The sequence below is a fragment of the Podarcis cretensis genome (genome assembly GCF_951804945.1).
Source record: "Podarcis cretensis genome assembly, chromosome: 4".
NCBI lineage: Eukaryota > Metazoa > Chordata > Lepidosauria > Squamata > Lacertidae > Podarcis > Podarcis cretensis.
Genome location: NC_137173.1, coordinates 15103806 through 15123461, shown reverse-complemented (window position 1 = coordinate 15123461; position 19656 = coordinate 15103806). Strand labels below are relative to the sequence as shown.

The following is a 19656-nucleotide window of genomic DNA, read 5'->3' as shown; positions in this document are numbered from 1 at the left end:
AGATAAACGGCGTTTCAGTGAGCTGCTCTGGTTCACCAGAAGCGACTTAGTCATGCTGGCCACATGAACCGGAAGCTGTAATCTGGCTCCCTCGGCCAGTAAAGCGAGATGAGCACCACAACCCCAGAGTCGTCCGCGACTGGACGCAACGGTCAGGGTTCCCTTTACCTTTACCTTTAAGTTGCTCTTGTGCCTTTAGCAGCAAATTGATGTGTATAGAAAAGGCACAGCAGTGGGTGGCAGTTGAAAAGTTGGCAACGCTAAAGCAGTCTTGTGAAGGGGTCAATGTGCGTTCATTTGCAATGCAAAAAATGAATGGATCAAGACAGATCAAGCTTAGATGCATGGCCAATGATCTGGAAGCATGTTGAACCATTCATAAGACACTCTCAGTGTGTTCAGATTCATTGAAAATACCAACATAGGCCAATGTAAGGTGTGGCAGAGATTCCTTATGAATGAATTCACCTTCCAGATATTCAGAAAGTGTTTCGCTCATTTGCCCCACCCTCAAAAAACTTTTTTTTTCTAAAGAAGAAATGGCAGCTCATTTTTACTGGTGAATTTCAATGGAATGCCACCTTATCTATCTGTGTGTGTGTGTGTGTGTGTGTGTTTAGAAAAATCAGAGTTGTGGTGTGTGTGTATTTATCATATAATTAGATGCAAGGCAAAGTTTCCCGCTGTTACTGCTTGAGGTCTTGTGTCTCCTGGCAGCTAATGGCGAGATCTGCTGAACGTTTTCAACTCCTTGTTCATTTCCACAGAAGCAGTGGGTACTCTCCCTCTCTTAAAACCACAAAGTCTTTGAACCACCATCTCATGCTGCTTAGATTATTGAGCTGTAGCACTCTTTGAAATGATAATGGTCCTTCATTATAGCTCAGCAACAGGATTGGCTGAAACGGTGCCCTTCTCAGAGAAGAATAAGGACTGGTTGCTTTCCCTTTCCTTTCTTTTGCTTCGTTTTGTTCTGTGTTTTCCACACAGGGAGAGTCAGCCACACTTTGGCAGATCATTAAAAGAGAAATCTTTACATATGTTATTTTGAGCCATTGGCTGCCATTTGTAATATAATTAATCCTTTGCAATAAATTGTATGCTCATTACAGGAAATGGTTCGTTGGCATCACAGCTCATTAGCAAACAAGCTGAGGACTATATATAAATACACCCTATAGAGCAGGGGTCAGCAGCCTTTTTCAGCTGTGGGCCGGTCCACCGTCCCTCAGACCATGTGGGGGGCCGGACTATATTTTGAAAAAAAAGAATGAAAAAATTCCTTTGCCCCACAAATAACCCAGAGATGCATTTTAAATAAAAGCACACATTCTGTTCATGTAAAAACACCAGGCAGGCCCCACAAATAACCCAGAGATGCATTTTAAATAAAAGGACACATTCTATTCATGTAAAAACACCAGGCAGGCCCCACAAATAACCCAGAGATGCATTTTAAATAAAAGGATACATTCTACTCATGTAAAAACATGCTGATTCCCGGACCATCTGCGGGCCAGATTTAGAAGGTGATTGGGCCGCATCCGGCCCACGGAACTTAGGTTGCCTACCCCTGCTATAGAGAGAAAGAGTCTACAAACACACACATGCCAATATTGAAGAAATTTATGAAACCTATGTAAAACAGAGTTTGAATTAAAAATTAGGGCTGAGCTGAAAGTTGCTCTTGTTTTAATTTATTACCGGCCCTTCGCCCTAAAGTCCCAGGGAAGTATTAGTATACATTACTAAAAGCAGCTTAAGACAATCACAGAAATAATGTGGGTCCTGAAAATATACAATTCAAGTGCGTCCTCAGCATTCTCCAAAACAATGGAAGTGCCAGACACAACTCTGTGGGGAGGGAGATCCACAATTTAAGGATATGTAAGTAACCCCCCGGGACGCGGGTGGCGCTGTGGGTTAAACCACAGAGCCTAGGGCTTGCCGATGAGAAGGTTGGCGGTTCGAATCCCCTCAACGGGGTGAGCTCCCGTTGCTCGGTCCCTGCTCCTGCCAACCTAGCAGTTCGAAAGCACGAAGTGCAAGTAGATAAATAGGTACTGCTCCGGCGGGAAGATAAATGGCGTTTCCATGTACTGCTCTGGTTCGCCAGAAGCAGCTTAGTCATGCTGGCCACATGACCCGGAAGCTGTACGCTGGCTCCCTCAGCCAATAAAGCAAGATGAGCACCGCAACCCCAGAGTCGTCCGCAACTGGACCTAATGGTCAGGGGTCCCTTTACCTTTAAGACCTTTACCCTTTACCTTTTAAGTACCCCCCCCCAATACTCTGCCAGGGCCACTTGCTTTGCCAAGGGCAATGGGGGTTTTTATGGATGTGATGGCATTAAGCATTCATGTGGTGGAGATAGATGGTTCAACCACTCTGGAAACGTTTAATAAAAAAGTTCCCAGGTTTCTTTGGGGAGAAGCTGATTAAAGTGGTATGATACTGCATTAGATGTACAGTGCAGACACTTACAATGTGACATTGGTCTTTGCACCTAAGATCAATGTTTTTCCATCCTCTTCTTTTCTTTCCCCCTCTTTTCTAACTTCTTCTCTCCCTTTTTGAGCAGAGAACACAGATTGAAAACCAGATCTGACATGACTCAATATCCTTTCTCATTTTGGAGATAGCTGCCATTTTGAAAATAACACCAAAAAAGAGCGCTTCAAATATACAGCGAGCGATTTGAAAGTGTTGACATCAGCCGTAAAAAAAAAGGTTTCGAAAAGGAGAGGGAGATGTTCATTTATCAAGCTGTCAGACTCTGACGCTCAGTGATTCGTGTAGAGGTGCCAGTTTAGCTACGGACTACGAGAAGTCTTGCTCTACTTTTGTTATAGCTAGATCTCTGTGACATCCTGGCTATGGACAAATGTGTGCGTCTTCTTCAAGCTGCATGTGCTCATCCAAGTCTAGTGCAATCTCTCCAACTAAATGAGGTCTAGCCTCATGGACTAGACTTGGAGAATTATGTGTTCGTTGTTTTATGTGGAGCAGAGGGTAAAGGATACAGCACCATTGACTACACCTGCAGAATTGCTCCCGTGCTTAGGCAGCAAACCTATGAACAGCAGCAGATGCTACACCAGAGCCAGGACTGGTCTAGCAGTTAACATCCTTGGGTTTTTTTTGCCAGAGCCCCAATGCTCTGGCAGGACCCACAACAGATGCCTGTCCTGGACGCCCTGGTGCTCTGAGCAGAATTCTCTTCCTCCCCCAGTGGCCACAAAGAGTAGAGAAAAACAGAGTTCTTACTAATGAGTTTATTCAGTCATCACAGTGAGAGACAAGGTATGCAGTCTGCCTCCCGTTAATGGCATTGCTCCAACTGAGCTCCTCCCGCCTCCCTTCCTGGCAACAGCACTTCCCCTTACGGTGGCCACCAGGGGCTAATTATCTCTTAGTCCTTTGCTCTTGCACCCTCAATGAACGTCGAGTTCTGGGAGAAGGGGAGGTCAGAAATACTCTCCAGTGATAATGTGTCAGCTGGCTGCTCTGTCTCTGCCTCCCTTCTCCCAACACCTCCCAACTCTTCTGTTCGCCAGTCTCTGAGCTGTGACCTTTTTCAAAGCACTGCTGTAATTCAATACTGCCTTCCGCTTCTCTGGAAGCTTCAGGAGAAGCTTCAGGAGAGATCTCCACCATTCCTCCTCAATCTCATCCCCTTCAGTCCAGTCCCTGACACTGAGTCTATCTGTTTAATTTCTCATAAGGCTTTGACGAAGCTTCTTCCTACATACCGAAAAAATGTCCATTTTAAGCGGGATACCCCAGAGTGTTATTTGGGGAGAAGAGTCGGTGGAGGAAGACTGGAGGAAATATAAAGACTATTTACAGAAACATTGTAAAATTAATATCTGTTAGAAGGATGTTGGAATAATATTATATGATTTTAGCAGGAATGATATAAAGGATTTGGGAATAACTGACTGTTCATTGGTGAAAGGAGGAAAAGTAAAGTTACATTATATTAAGACAATTTACAGGACAAAAATTTTAAAAGAGGGAAAGGATTTGCTGAAATGGATAATTGACCTAAAATACAAAAAAGGGAGGTGTGAGGAGGTCAAGGAAATAAGCTAATGAAAGATTAGTAATGAGGAGATCTGATGCATTTTTCTTTGTGTTTTTGTTTTTGTTTAATGGGTTTCATTTCTGTTTTTTTCTTTTTTTATATTGCGATGTGTTGTTTTGTTTTTGGTTAATGTGGTATTTTTACTTTTTCTTTCTGTAATTTTTGAAACTTTAATATTATTTTTTAAAAAAGAAAAAGACCAAGGGTTATTTGGTCCTGCGCTGTGGCATGAGTTGGTTGGTTCACACCAGAGCACAGGACCAAAAAGCAGAACCAAAAGATGTGCCAACTTACATTACCCCCGTGCATTGCCACTCTGCTTCCCCCTTATGCCATCCTTTTTCAATGGATATACAGTGGATATATATTCCGGAGCCCCGTTCACATCCTGAAGCGAATGCAACCTGCGTCTGCGCGTGTGCGGGCCACGATTTGCCGCATCTGTGCATTCTGTCATTTTGAGCGCATGCGCGAGTGGCGTGTTCCATTACTTCCAGGTCGCCGCAGAGTGCAACCCAAAAACGCTCAACCCAAAGCTACTTTAACCTGAGGTATGACTGTATTTCCCAAAGCCGACGTTGCACTTCCAGAAATGGTGCCAGCGTCTGGAAGTGCAGTGGTGTCAGGGACTGAGCTAATGGGGAGGATTGGGGGGGGGGAAACCCCCACCTCAAGAGGAAGATGACAATAGTATAGACCCAGGTTCATGCTGGTGGCAAACAGGACACACCTCAGAAGAAGAAGCAAAGAGCTGGGAAATAGTAGAGAACAAGGAACAGGAGCAAGTGAGCAGATGCTGCAGTCCTGAACAGAGACAGGACTCAGAAGTGGGAGAAGCAGTACAGTAGACAGTGGACACTACGTCACTTGAAAGCCTGGTAGAACCTCCTCCTTCTCCGAGGATCAGGCGATCCCTTTGTATCTTAGAGCACAGAGCCAAACAGAAACAGAAAGATTCAGTTGCCAGCCACCGTAGGAGTAAGAAGAAGAAGAAGAAGAGTTTGGATTTGATATCCCACTTTATCACTACCCAAAGGAGTCTCAAAGTGGCTAACATTCTCCTTTCCCTCCCCCCTCCCCCACAACAAACACTCTTCAGAGAAGCGTGACTGGCCCAAGGTCACCCAGCAGCTGCATGTGGAGGAGCGGAGACGCAAACCCGGTTCCCCAGATTACGAGACTACAGCTCTTAACCACTGGCTCTCGTAAGGAAGAGTTTGGAAGCTAGGAAGTACGGCAAGGGTGGATGGGTAGAACAGGCACTCTGAGCAACGTCTTGAGACCGAAGGGAGCATAATTCATGGCCTCTCTCTTGATGTAAACAAAAACTGAAAAAAGCTCTCCACATCTCTGATTTCACTCGCCAGTTAGCCTGTGAGATGGGACAGGCCACAGCAGGTGAAGGGTTAATTGGCAAAGGTACAGCCATCCTCCCATGCATTTGTCCAACTTCCCTTCATCAGCCAGTGGGCACCACTGCCTCCTGTGCCACTCAATTCCATCCATTAAGTCTTGCCACTGACAAAACAAGGAGCTCCCAGAACCCCCCAGGCTTCCCATCCCTCATGCAGCTGCCCTTCTCTGTGCAAACGTGGTCTCTCTTCAGAAACTCTTGCAGAACTGCCAGTGCAGGACTGCAACACAATAGAGGCATTGCAGAAATTACAAAACGCTGGTGGCCTTTGAGTGCAAGCGAGGGGCATGGTCTGATTGGGGGGTGAGGCATATTTGGAAAACCTGCTTAGGGCTGTTTTCTAGCCTGGTAGAGAAAGCCAATGTGGTATCCCCAGGATATCACTGGAGTCTTGTGCCCCCTGAATATTGGCGCTGTTGCCTGGGGCTTTTGGGAGTTCTAGTCCAGCCACATCTGAAGGGCGCAATCTCAGCTGCCCTGGCTTTACAGTATCTTCTTGTGGGTGAGAATGCTCCAAGCCTCATTTTCAGGAACCTTTCTCAGTGAGGTACGTTGTCGGCGACATGTTTTTCATGCTGTGTTTTCTCGTGTGTGTTTTTTTCCCGTAACACTGCAGAGCTGGCACAAAATGAGAAGCTGCAAGCGCCTCTCCGAGGAGCATTTAAATGAAATACTTTTAGGCCTCTCCTCCAGGCTTCCCCTCTCCTGCCGCTTCTCATTTGGCATTCTCGTGACATTTCCCAATCTCCACACTCAGCTTTCCTCTGGGAAGTTTTTCTGTTTGAATTGCGCCATGAGCTGCTAGAATATTGACCACCTCCGTGCTCAGTTGTGTTGGCTTCTTGGCCTCAAAGGGATCTTGGTGTAGGTTGTTTAGAATGAAGCAGGGCACGCTGCAACTTTTAGAGACCAAGCTCTTCCAGATTGAAGCTTTGAAAGGGTGGTTCTCTCAGACAGGGGTTGGGGAAAGACGGAAGGATGAAGTGGCAGTTGGTTCATAGAGTCATAGACTTGCACAGTCATAAGGGACCCTAAGGTCGTCTTGTCCAGTCCCCTGCATTGCAGGAATCTCAACTAAAGCATCCATGACAGATGGCCATCCAACATCTGCTTTAAATTCTCCAAGGAAGGAGAGTCCACAACCTCTCGAGGGAGTCTGTTCCACTGTCAAACAGGTCTTGCTGTCAGAAAGTTCTTCCTGATGTTCAGTCAGAATCTCCTTTCTTGTAGCCCAAAGCCATTGGTTTGGGGTCCTACCCTCCAGAGTAGGAGGAAACAAGCTTGCTCCATCTTCCATGTGACAGCCCTTGAAATGTTTGAAGATGGCTATCATATCAGTCTCCTCTTTACAGGCTAAATATCCACAGCTCCTTCAACCTTTCCTCATAAGACTTGGTTTCCAGACCCTTGATCATCTTGGTTGCCCTCCTCTACACACGTTCCAGCTTGTCAACATCCTTCTTAAATTGTGATGCCCAAAATTGGACACAGTATGCCTGGTGGCTCTTGTGGGTTAAACCACAGAGCCTAGGACTTGCCAATCAGAAAGTTGGCGGTTCGAATCCCCGCAACGGCTCCCGTTGCTCAGTCCCTGCTCCTGTCAACCTAGCAGTTCGAAAGCACGTCAAAGTGCAAGTAGATAAATAGGTACCGCTCCGGTGGGAAGGTAAACGGCATTTCCATGCACTGCTCTGGTTCGCCAGAAGTGGCTTGGTCATGCTGGCCACATGACCCAGTAGCTGTACTCCGGCTCCCTTGGCCAATAAAGTGAGATGAGCACCGCAACCCCAGAGTCAGCCATGACTGGACCTAATGGTCAGGGGTCTCTTTACCTTTATGCCTGGTGTGGTCTGGCCAAGGCAGAATAGAATGGGACTATTATTTTCCTTGTTCTGGACATTATTGTTTTGTTGATGCAGCCTAGAATAGCATTAGCTTTTTTTGCTGCTGTTTTCATACTATTGACTCATGTTCAGATTGCGGTCTACTAAGACCCCTATTTATTAAAATAGCTCTAGCTCAGTCCTGTCAAGAATGACTGGCAGTAACTCTCCAGCGTTTCAGGCAGGGGTCTCTCTCAGCCCTCTCCAGAGAAACCAAGGGTTGAATGTGGGACATTTTGCTTGCCCTACCACTGAGTAACAGGGGGCCTTCTAGCCCTGTTCAGGGAAGTTTTTAATCTGTGATATTTTAGTGTATTTTTGGTTTTTATGGAAGCCGCCCAGAGTGGCTGGGGAGACCCAGCCAGATGGGCGGGGTACAAATAATAAATTATTATTATTATTATTAGCGGAAAAGCAGTGAATGATGCAAACAAGGAAAGATGCAATGTGTATAATATGAATTTGCACAGCCCTTTGTTACCCTCCTGCTGCTCCAATTCACTTCAGAGCTCAAGCATTGATGGCATCTTCCAGCAGCATAGTTGTTCTGTCCCCAAAGCATAAAATCAGGTGCACTGCAGAATAGCTGGATAGCTAGCAGCTGGGGAATGTAGCTAGCAGCCACAGAACAGCAGTAGCAGCCAATGAAATTAGGTGCCAAAGCTATTGCAAGTGGTGTCTAACCAGCTAGCTGGAGCTGCTTTGTGCCAAGACCAAAAAGCGCAGAAGCTGTCAGGATGAAAGGGTTGGGGTTTTGTTTTGTTTTGTTCTGTTCTTTTTTTGCATTGTTTTTGCATTGTGGGTATCAGTAGAGTGAGGTGTCAGGCTATAGGCCTGTTGGTAGCAATATAGAATTGAGTGGGATTTCCTCCCAATTTTTTTTTATTTTGGGCTGCTACTTTAAAAAAAGAAGAAAATTGAAGTATGCCATATAGCACAGAGTACAATCTTCCTTCCTTTCCTCCCTCCTTCTCTCTCTTCTTTCTTATTCTCTCTCTTTATCTTTCTTTTGCATTTTCCTTCCTTCCTTCCTTCCTTCCTTCCTTCCTTCCTTCCTTTCTTTCTTTCTTTCTTTCTTTCTTGGTGCCATCTAAGGACATCGCATTTACAGAGTACCTTAAGCCAAAATGTTTGCACAAAGACCTCAGCTGAATGATAGACCATCTGCTCTGCAAACAGAAGGTCCCTAAATCAATCCCTGGCATCATTATGTAGGGCTGGAAGAAACTCTGAAGAGTCCCTGACAGTCTGTGTAAACAGTACTCACCTTGATAGACCAGTGACCTGAGCTTCCTATGTGTCTGCTCCATGAAGCTGAGGACCATTTTCTAATGTTATGGGGAAGAGTGGGGAGAGGGCTTCCATGGGCTCCTTTGCTTTTCCTCCTTTCTCATAACACTCCAACCTGTGGACATCTAATGAAGCTAAATGTTGGAGGATTCACAACAAATCAAAGGAAGTCCTTAAATTATGCAACCCGTGCCCACAGGAGTTAGTAATGGCCACACACCTAGATGGCTTCAAAAGAAAATTAGGTAAATTCATGGACAACAGAGCTAGGTACTAGACTGTGCTCTGCCACCATAGTTGGAGGCAAAAGTGCTACTGAATTTCGGTTTTTGAAAGCCACAGTAGGGGAGAGCTCTGTTGCACTCAAATCCTGCTTGCAGGTTTCCCACAGGAGGAGAAGGAGGAGTTTGGATTTGATATCCCGAAGGAGTCTCAAAGCGGCAAACATTCTCCTTTCCCTTCCTCCCCCACAACAAACACTCTGTGAGGTGAGTGGGGCTGAGAGACTTCAGAGAAGTGTGACTGGCCCAAGGTCACCCAGCAGCTGCATGTGCAGGAGCGGGGAAGCGAACCCAGTTCACCAGATTACGAGTCTACCACTCTTAACCACTACACCACACTGGCTCACACAGGCATCTGGTTGGCCACTGTGTGAAAAGGATGCTAGACCAGATGGGTTGTTGACCTGTTCTGGCAGCCTCTCCTTATGTTCTCAGGTTCAGGCTCTGTCGTTGCTGGTGCACACTCTTGCTGTAACCTCCAGAATCTGCTGTTAAAGTAGTCCTCACAATTTGTGATCTCCTGCTCTGGACGGGTAGGACTCAAACCAATGGCTTCCAGTTGCAGGAAAGGAGATTCTGATGAAACATCAGGAAGAACGTTCTGACATTCAGAGATGTTTGACAGCGGAACAGGTTGTGGACTCTTCTTCCTTGGAGGTTTTGAAGCAGAGGTTGGATGGTCATCTGTGGATGCCTTAGCTGCGATTCCTGCATTGGTGTGATGGCCTGGGAATCGGATTCAGAGGCTGAACCTGAGGAATCCCAGCCTGCACAGGAGTCCCTGCCTCCAGGACTGGCTGAGCAGGGACTGGGGGTTGAACCTGAAGGGCCCTCACCTGTGCCGGATCCTCAGGAGCAGACACCAGCTGAATCTGCTCTGGAGGTGATCAAGGACCCGTTGCCTGCAGGTGCTCCACTCTCAGCCCTGTCAGGGGAAGGTGAGGTTGCCTCTGGGTCCAGTAACCCTCCAGTCTCTTCTGAGCTGCAGAGGCTCAGGGCACAGAGGCGGAGGGAACTATGTTCTCACAGGAGGAGTGCTCGCCTCCAGGCCAGGAGAGGCGAGTCACCTGTGGACCGGAGCCGCCCTATGCCTCAGGGCAGATAAAAGCCAGCCAGCCCAGTCCCAGGTTGTGGGAGCAACATTGTTGGTACCCTGTCCCAGTCTTCTGTCAGAGTTCCTGACCTCACCCAACTCCTTGCCTTGTACCCCTTTTCAGCCTTGACGGACTGCCTCCATACCACACCCTTGACCTCAGACTGGACTCGGACCATGCCGCATGGTAACCCCCCAGGATCAGCACAATTTCAGGGGCTTGGACTAGATGGCCCTTGGGTTCCCTTCCAACTCGACAGTTCTATGATTCTAAGCATGGCCTGTCGCCCATGCATTATGGCCAGCCGGGGCATCCAGGTGCTCAGTAGCCACCACCACCTTCATCTGTCCTTCTTGCCAGGCAGCAAAAGCTGGAAGATCTTCCAAGCCCTTGAATAGGCCTTCATGAAATGGCGAGTGGGCTTTAAGTTGTCAGGCCTGTCTTAGCTTGGCCTCTTACAGACAGCGCTCTGCAACCCTGACCACTTAGCGGTGGCCTTTTCCAGATCCTCTCCATCTCTGCCTTCGAGAGGGTGGCTTGAACTCTACACTAATTGCCGACCTGAGTCTTTTGCTCAGTGACAAGATAAAAAAACAGTCTACTCAGGCGCAGTCTTCTGCCTCCAGGCACACAGCGAGGCCCAGTTTGTGGAGCAATAGCAACCAACCTGAAGCTTAGGTCACCGGCTACAATATCTCCAAGTAAAGAAGGAGAAGAAAAAGTCTGCCTGGCTTTCTGTGGAGCTGGAGGAAGGAAGCATCCTTCACCCGTGCAGTAATCATTGCAAGCTGGCCTCTGGGCTGACCTTGGCTTGTTAGAAAATGAAATGTACGGGACAAAGCGTCCTCGGGCTAATGGAGCCTTGAACTTTGGGTTGTGGATCTCAGAAGCAACGGAAGCAGCGCTGACGTTTGGCTAATGCCAAACATCTCCCAATTTATTTTGGAGGAAGGCGGTTGAATAGTGCAGCAAATACTGGCAACAGAAGTAGGGAAGGGTCTAAAGTGGCCCATGTTATACAGTGGTTCTGCTCCTTCCTCCTGGGCCGTGTACAGAAAGTGGTGGTGGGGGATGAGTGTTCAGACCCCTGGGCCCTCACTTGTGGGGTGCCTCAGGGTTCTGTCCTCTCCCCCATGCTTTTTAACATCTACCTGAAGCCGCTGGGAGAGATCATCAGGGGGTTTGGGGTGGGTGTCCATCAATATGCAGACGATACCCAGCTCTACCTCTCTTTCAAATCAGAACCAGTGAAGGCAGTGAAGGTCTTGTGTGAGTGCCTGGAGACGGTTGGAGGATGGATGGTGGCTAATGGATTGAGGTTGAATCCTGACAAAACAGAAGTACTGTTCTGAGGGGACGAGGTGGGCTGGTGTGGAGGACTCCCGGATCCTGAATGGGGAACTATGCCCCTGAAGGACCAGGTACGCAGCCTGGGAGTCTTTTTGGACTCACAGATGTCCATGGAGGCGCAGGTAAATTCTGTATCCAGGGCAGCAGTCTTCCAGCTCCACCTGGCTGAGACCCTACCTGCCCACAGACTGTCTCGCCAGAGTGGTGCATGCTCTAGTTATCTCCCGCTTGGACTACTGCAATGCGCTCTATGTGGGCCTACCTTTGAAGGTGACCCAGAAACTACAACTAATCCAGAATGCAGCAGCTAGACTGGTGACTGGGGGCGGCCGCCGAAACCGCATAAAACCGGTCTTAAAAGACCTACTGTACTTTGGCTCCCAGTACGTTTCCGAGCACAATTCAAAGTGTTGGTGTTGACCTTTAAAGCCCTAAATGGCCTCGGCCCAATATACCTGAAGGAGCGTCTCCACCCCCATCGTTCTGCCTGGACGCTGAGCTCCAGCGCCGAGGGCCTTCTGGCGGTTCCCTCATTGCGAGAAGCACAGCTACAGGGAACCAGGCAGAGGGCCTTCTCGGTAGTGGCGCCCGCCCTGTGGAACACCCTCCCATCAGATGTCAAAGAGATAAACAACTACCTGACATTCAGAAGACATCTGGGACATTCAGGGAAGTTTTTAATGTGTGACATTTTAGTGTATTTTTGGTCTTTGTTGGAAGCCGCCCAGAGTGGCTGGGGAAACCCAGCCAGATGGGTGGAGTACAAATAATAAATTATTATTATTATTATTATTATTATTATTATTATTATTAAACAGTCATGGCTTCCTTACAAAGAATTCTGGGAACTGTAGTTTGCTAAGTGTGCTGACAGCTCATGGTTGACCCCTATTCCCTATATGCATCTACAGCTTCCAGAGTTCCCTTTAAGGGGGGAGTGAAATAGAGATCTCCTCAAAACTCTTGGAACCCTTAAGAAACAACTGCTCTCATGATGCTTTGGGGAAAGACATGACTGTTTAAAGTAATTTTATTGCAATATATCGTTAATCATGACATATGTTAGGGCTGAACAATATATCATACGAAACCGGTTTGAAGCCCATATTGTGATATCGGTTTCATATTTTTTTGACCTGGAGTATGGTGAATCGTGTGTGTGTGTGTGTGTGTGTGTGTGTGTGTGTGTGCGCTATGCAAAAATCACAATGAGGAAAAACCATGAAGCCAGCCAATGCCTCAACATAGCTCCATTCTTATTTTAGACATTGTAATACATTGGTATATCACAAAGTATAGCTGGTGATATATCATGCTATGTTGAAAACCAGCCCTTTTCACCAATACCTAGGGGGCCACAGGCTCTTCAACCCTGCTATAAATGCAGTGGTGTTACACATTTATTTATCTCTACAAGAAACAAACAAAAAAAAAAAAAGAGAGAGAGAGAGAGAGAGAAATCCCTAAAGAGCTTTTCTTTTCTTTTTAATCCTGATGACTGATTTCTGAAGGAAACAAGTCCGTATTTTCCTCTGGCAAATTAAAAAGCAAGCAGAACATCTTACAAACAGACCCAATTCTGTCCAAAAGAAATAAAAGGAGATTATAAACTCCTTGGGCGGATAGGGTGTGTTTTTCACCCCGGATGAGGAATTTGCTGCCTTTGCCTCTGAGACTGCCTCCTCCCCGGAGAAAAGAAATAAACATCTTTTTTTAAAAAAGAGCAGTAAAATATAATTCACGCGTGCATATGAAAATAAAGTCTGAAACAAATTGATTCAAGTGGGTTTTATGCAGGTCTCTTCGCTATAAGTTAGACATCGTACCTTAACGTCGCGGAGATTTATAAAAGAAGGAAAACCTACCAATGAGTAGAAAGTTCTGCAGGCTCTCCTTTGCCTTGAAATAAGATGTTCAAAGGAAACAATTTGTACACTCCATTAGTTTGTAGTAAAGCTGGAGCCAGCAGAAGTAAAAGTAAAATAGGAATAACGAGACAATCATGCTTTGATAGAAGTGATTCAGGAAGCCTACGGAACCTACTGGGTGTCAAAAAATAACTACCCACCTTCCACCTTCATAACAGACCTTCCCTATCCTGAAAGCATCGTCTGTCACAATGTTGGAGATGGAGCAGAGATTTTCTTAGCTCACACCCATACATCCTCCATGTTATGTACCATTTTGGTGAGACAGTGGCCAGGCAAGTATGGTATCAGCTGGTAGCTGCTGCTTTTCTTAAAGGTTCCCAAAGCATGTGACAGAAGAGAAGAGGCTCAGGTCTCACTGAGGCTGCATTCATGCTGTGCATTTAAAGAAATATCATGCCACTTTATAAACAGTCATGGCTTCCCCCCTCCCCAAAGAATTCTGGGAGGTCTGGTTTCTTAAGGGTGTTGAGAGCAATGCAGAGCTTCCTATTCAACTCCCAGAACTACAATTCCCAGAGTTCCCTGGGGAGAGGGATTGATTGTCAAACAAGGTGTTAGAAAAGATTTCATTTAAACCACATCATAATTGGAATGTACCCTTGTTGTTGCTGTTTATTGTGTTGATTCATTGCTTTCTCTCCCTCCAAAAAGTCTCCAAGTTGTAAAATATCAACCGGCTCTCCAGCCTTTTATAAAACCACATACACAGAATAAACATAGCTAAAGGAGCTCATCCAATCAAAGCAGGAATTAAATGGGGGAATTCTATCCCACCCCACAAAAGAGGACCACCAAATATGGATCACCAATCATAGTGCAATGCATTCTAAAAACCCCAAACCTGGGCAAACACAAATGCCTTCGCCTGGCCCCTAAAAACTGATAGTATTGGTGCCAGGCATGTTTCCCTAAGACATATTATGATATCTTTTGAACAGGATGATGATGGTGTTAATTTTCAAAACCGTGTTTTTCTCATCCTTCTGCAGGCTGTATGTGGATGGTCCCTTCGGAAGTCCTTTTGAGGAGTGCTTCCATTACGAGGTTAGCCTCTGCGTGGCTGGAGGCATCGGGGTGACTCCGTTTGCGTCGATCCTCAACACCCTGCTGTATGTAAGCCTCGTCGCACTAAAGCCTTCCTCTCTCCCACCTGCTGCAAGAGTTACTTGAATTCCCCCCCTAGATATGTCCCCTAACAACGGGGTTGTCCCTAGAATTTTAAAACTATGAGGTAGGGTTTTTTAAAAAACAAAACAGGGCTTTTCAGGAGGGGCAGTGCAGAAGGCAACGTGTGCAAAGGAGCCACAGGTGAGAGCTGAGTGCAGGGTGGGGACCAAAGGGGAACAAACGGCCACAGAAGGAATAATAATAATAATAATAATAATAATAATAATAATAATAATAATTTATTTAAACCCCGCCCATCTGGCTGGGTTTCCCCAGCCACTCTGGGCGGCTCCCAATAGAATATTAAAAACGCGATAAAACAACAAACATTAAAAACTTCCCTAAACGGGGCTGCCTTCAGATGTCTTCTAAAAGTTAGATAGTTGTTTATTTCCTTGACATCTGACGGGAGGGCGTTCCACAGGGCGGGCGCCACCACCAAGAAGGCCCACTGCCTGGTTCCATGTAACCTCACTTCTTGCAGCACAACATTTCCCTCAGCACAGGTACTCCCTCTCCCCTAAGTTGAATCAAAGCCTGTAAACTTTTTCCTCCTGTGGTTTCCGGCATGTGGTATTCAGAAGCATTGCTGCCGTCAACTGTGAAGGGCAGAGAACAGCCATCAATAGTCCTCTCCCTCCCTCAGTTTGTCCTCTTTTAAAGCCATCCAAATTGATGGCCAATCGGTACCTCCTGAGTTCGAAGAGTGTGTGAAAGAGAGGGGGATAGAGGGAAGGGAAGACAGGAGGAGAACATGGGGTGGTCATGCACAACTGTTGTTGCATCTGCTTTGGTTCTGCCACTCTCAAGACCCCAACTGCCTTGCGGTTTCTGGTCTCCCGTTCCTTGGCAGAGAACCTCATCATCAGTGGCTGCTTCCCATAACATTGCAATAGATAGCCTCTGTCTCCTGCATGCACAGGTGAGTCATACAACCCCACACCTTAGGAATGGAAGTCCCAATCGAGATGCAGAGCAGAGTCCAAGAGTCCATATTACTTCTGCCCATCCTCTGGTTGAACTGCAGCAACTCAAACTTTGTGCCATAAACACGATGCCTCTCAAAGCTGGTGCACCTTTCTGAAATGGATTTTTTTTCCCATTCCTCCCTGAAACGTGGCCTTTGCATAAAAGTGACGGCTGGGAACACTACAAGCTCAGAAGGCTTTACTTCGTATGGGTGTGCAGGGACATTGCGTCATTCCGCTGGTTTGCTGATCTGCTCTGCAAGCTACATAACAAGGTAAGAGGAATAAAAAAATATTTCCCTGGGCTTGGTTTTGAAGGAAACCTCAACCCTGTCTTTGAAAGCACGCTTGTTCTTGGGGTGGCCTGCTGAGTGTTGGGTATTGAATTTAGGTGAGACTTGGCAATTAAGCATGTATTTTAAAAAGCTATGCAGACACTGGTGGTTTGCAGTGTGTGTGTGTACACAGCAACATGCATAACATGCTTAGTTCCTGTGTACACATACGCACATGCACAGGGTGTGTGTTCATGCATGTGTGTATGCACACATACACACTTGGACAGAAAATACGGTGGTACCTTGGTTTTCAAACATAATCTATTCTGGAAGACGGTTCGACTTTTGAAACGTTCGAAAACTGAGGCGCAAAGGGCTTCAAAGGCAATGGAGAAAATGGGGGGGGGAGAGACTCTGTGTAAGCCGTTCAACTTCTGAGGCGCGTTTGAAAATGGAAGCATTTACTTCCGGGTTTTCGGCGTTCGGCTTTCGAAATGTTCAGCTTCCAAGACATTTGAAAACTGAGGTACCACTGTACTGTCCTTATGCTTATCATCATATTTATCATTTATGAGATTTCAATGAATCTTTGAATTTAAACTTAAACCAATGTCTAAGGGCGTTTTGCCCCAGCTTAGCTGAATACCACCCAACATGTGGCACAGATGGGTTAAATATTTGTCTCTGTCAGGGGATTTGGCAAGAGAATCTTTGTTTCTGCTTAAGAGGAAATGCGCAAATTCACTTAATGTCTGCCCTCAGCACAAACACTTTACTTCTTTTCCTTACTGTTTCAGCTCTGGCAAGAAAATCGACCAGACTTTGTAAACATTCAACTTTACCTCAGTCGAACAGATGGGATGCAGGTATGCCCAGCTGCAGAGGGGCCTTGGGGAGACAACTGGAAACTAAGCTGGTCATAAAAGAAACTCTTGCCACAGGGCTAGAGCACTGTGGATAATCTGTTGCTACTGGGGAGACAAGAATTCCCAGCCCAACCCATCACTAACACCACATTTCGCTCTGTCCAAAAATGAATGGTCTGCTAATGGAAATCCTTCAACTGTTCCTCATAAGGCTTGGTTTCCAGACCTTTGATCATCTTGGTCACCCTCCTCTAAACACATTCCACCTTGTCAACGTCCTCCTTAAATTGTGGTGCCAAGAACTGGACACAGTATTCCAGGTGTCGTCTGACCAAGGCAAAATAGAGTGGTACTTTTAATTCTCTTGATCTGGACACTGGAGCTCTGTTGATGCAGCCTAGAATAGCATTGGCTATGTTTTCTGCTGCATCACACTGTTGACTCATGTTAAGCCTGTGGTCCACTAAGACCCCTAGATCCTTTTCACGTGCACTTCCAGCAAGTCAGGTGTCCCCCATCTTATAATTGTTCAACTGGTTCTTCCTGCCTGAGTGTCGAACCTTACATTTGTCCCTATTGGAATTCATAAAAGTGTTAGATTCTTATTCCATTATGGGGCCAGAGGCTGTTTGTTGGAGGGTGGGTCCCAGGGCAGATTTCTGCAGTAGACCCTGCCAGGGCACAGGGGCACTGGTACCCTGTAGACTTCCCATAGCAATCCTTTCGCATGCACAGATGCACGCTTGCAAGTCCGACCGTGCCAGTGCAGGTACTTGCAATGGAATGAGCTGCCTACCAGGCCATTCTTACATGCACAAGGCTGACATGCAAAGTGGCCGGTGATTGATTTGCAGCCGTCGTGCGAGGCGCACCAAAGGGGATGTCTTGTTTCTTGCAGAAAATAATTGGCGAGAAATACCAAGTGCTGAACCACCGGCTTTTGATTGGTCGACCTCGCTGGAAACTCCTGTTTAATGAAATCGCCAAGTGCAACCGACAGTAAGTGAGATTCCTAACCCGGCTCCCGGAGAAAGGGAATCGGGCGAGTTTAATAAACTGTATTTGTATGGAAATGACTTAATGCGCCCAAGTGCATGATGGTTTGGCGTTATCAAATCTGTCGCATCTGAGAAATGGGGCCTTAACAAAAGGACTGTCAGTTTCCACAATCGGAACAATTCGTCTTCCGGAGAACTGCTGGGGACGGTGGGAGCTTTATACATTTTCATAACATGTATAGAGATTTTGTGTCTTGCTCCATTCTTCCATATTGAAATGCCTTGTCTGGCAATATAGGTTGGTTCTGAGATGCCAGATGGTTTGTCCCAAATCGTTTTAGGGTGCATTGCACTGGGAATATCCCTTGCACAAGGCTCCCATTGATTTCAGTAGGGCTTGCACCGGAGGACTGCTAAGCGACCTGGCCATATTTCCCCTGGCAAACAGTGCTGTCCTCTAGGATACCTCAAGGACTGCCTCTCCCCACATAAAAGGTAAAAGATAAAGGACCCTGGATGGTTAAGTCCAGTCAAAGGTGACTATGGGGTTGTGGCGCTTATCTTGCTTTCAGGCCGAGGGAGCCAGCATTTGTCCACAGACAGCTTTCTGGGTCGTGTGGCCAGCATGACTAAACCGCTACTGGCACACGAAGGACCATGATGAGTGCCAGAGCACACGGAAACGTCGTTTAACTTCCTGCCGCAGTGGTACCTATTTATCTACTTGCGCTGGTGTGCTTTCAAACTGCTAGGTTGGCAGGAGCTGGGACAGAGCAACAGGAGCTCACCCCGTCGCAGGGATTCGAACCACTGACCTTCCGATCAGCAAGCCCAAGAGGCTTAGTTTAGACCACAGCGCCACCCACATCCCTTTTCCCCATATAAACCACCTCGGACTCCGCATTCATAATCTGAGGCCCTTTGTGTACCTCCTCCATGAGAGGTCCAGAGGGTGGTGTTCCTGTTTGTGGAATGCTCTCCCCAGGTGAAGATTGCCTGGCATCTTCCTTATATATTTTTAGGCACCAGGCAAAAAACATTCCTCTTCAACCAGGCCTTTAGCTGGTTAATATTCTACAGCCTTTTAAGTGTGTCCATGTGAAGGAGGGATATTGTTTTGCTGTTTTGCTTTAAAATTATTTACTTGTTTTTATCCTGTACTTTATTCTGTGAAGTGCCCTGAGATCTTAATGATGAAGGCGGAATAATAATAATAATAATAATAATAATAATACACCGCAGAAAGAAAGAAAAAGTGCTATTTTTCTTTTCAAGAAATACTTTTGCCATAATGAAAATTCTGAGAATTCTGAAGATAGCAGCTGCTTCTAAACTGAGTTTTTACTGTAGAAAAGCCACATTTTGATTACTCGCTTTTACAGCATATCTGCATGGTGCTGTGGTCAAAATGCCCTCCCTCCCATCTTCTTACTGTTCAGCTTCCCTTCCTGCCCCCTAAAACTTAGAAAATCTAACTTGTTTTAATACAGTGGAACAGCGGCACAATTCTCCAAGGGCAAATGTCCCCTTGCACAGCTGTTCAGTAGGTTGCTTGGCCCTTTGTGACCTGTAGAGCTAGTACTAGCACTTTCTCTGCAATCCATCTCTGCTCTCTAGGAATCAACTGCTTTAACACTTTCCTTTCCAAGGAACACGATCCCTGTATCCATTTCCTCCCTCTCCTTCTTCCAAGTTGGGCAGGTGGGCAGTAAGAATTGAGACTGTAGCAAGGGACCGGTGCCATATTGAAAGCCTTGCACCCCACACCATGGTCTCAATGGAAATCATCCACCTTCAACACTTAGGGCTGTAGAAAGAGGGGCTACCTACCTGTGTGCAACAGAGTAGTAGCATCCTGTGGACTAGAGCTCCCACTTGACCTCACCAACGGCCATGCTGGCTGGGGCTGATGGGACTTTTTTTTAGTCCAAAATGTATGACCTTTAAAGCCCTAAACGGCCTCAGTCCTGTATACCTGAAGGAGCGTCTCCACCCCCATCGTTCAGCCCGGACACTGAGATCCAGCGCCAAGGGCCTTCTGGCGGTTCC

At 46.5% G+C, this 19656-nt stretch overlaps 1 protein-coding gene across 4 annotated transcripts in view; it reads left to right on the top strand.

The window, feature by feature from the left end:
- The window catches only part of NOX4 (NADPH oxidase 4), a 100985-nt gene that overhangs the window by 76514 nt on the left and 4815 nt on the right, over positions 1-19656 (top strand). For all 4 annotated transcript variants that reach the window (XM_079973825.1, XM_079973822.1, XM_079973823.1 and 1 more), the window contains 4 exons: positions 14320-14439; positions 15632-15740; positions 16541-16609; positions 17508-17608. In XM_079973825.1, the coding sequence (XP_079829951.1) occupies positions 14320-14439; positions 15632-15740; positions 16541-16609; positions 17508-17608 (399 nt within the window). The remainder of the gene's footprint in view (positions 1-14319; positions 14440-15631; positions 15741-16540; positions 16610-17507; positions 17609-19656) is intronic.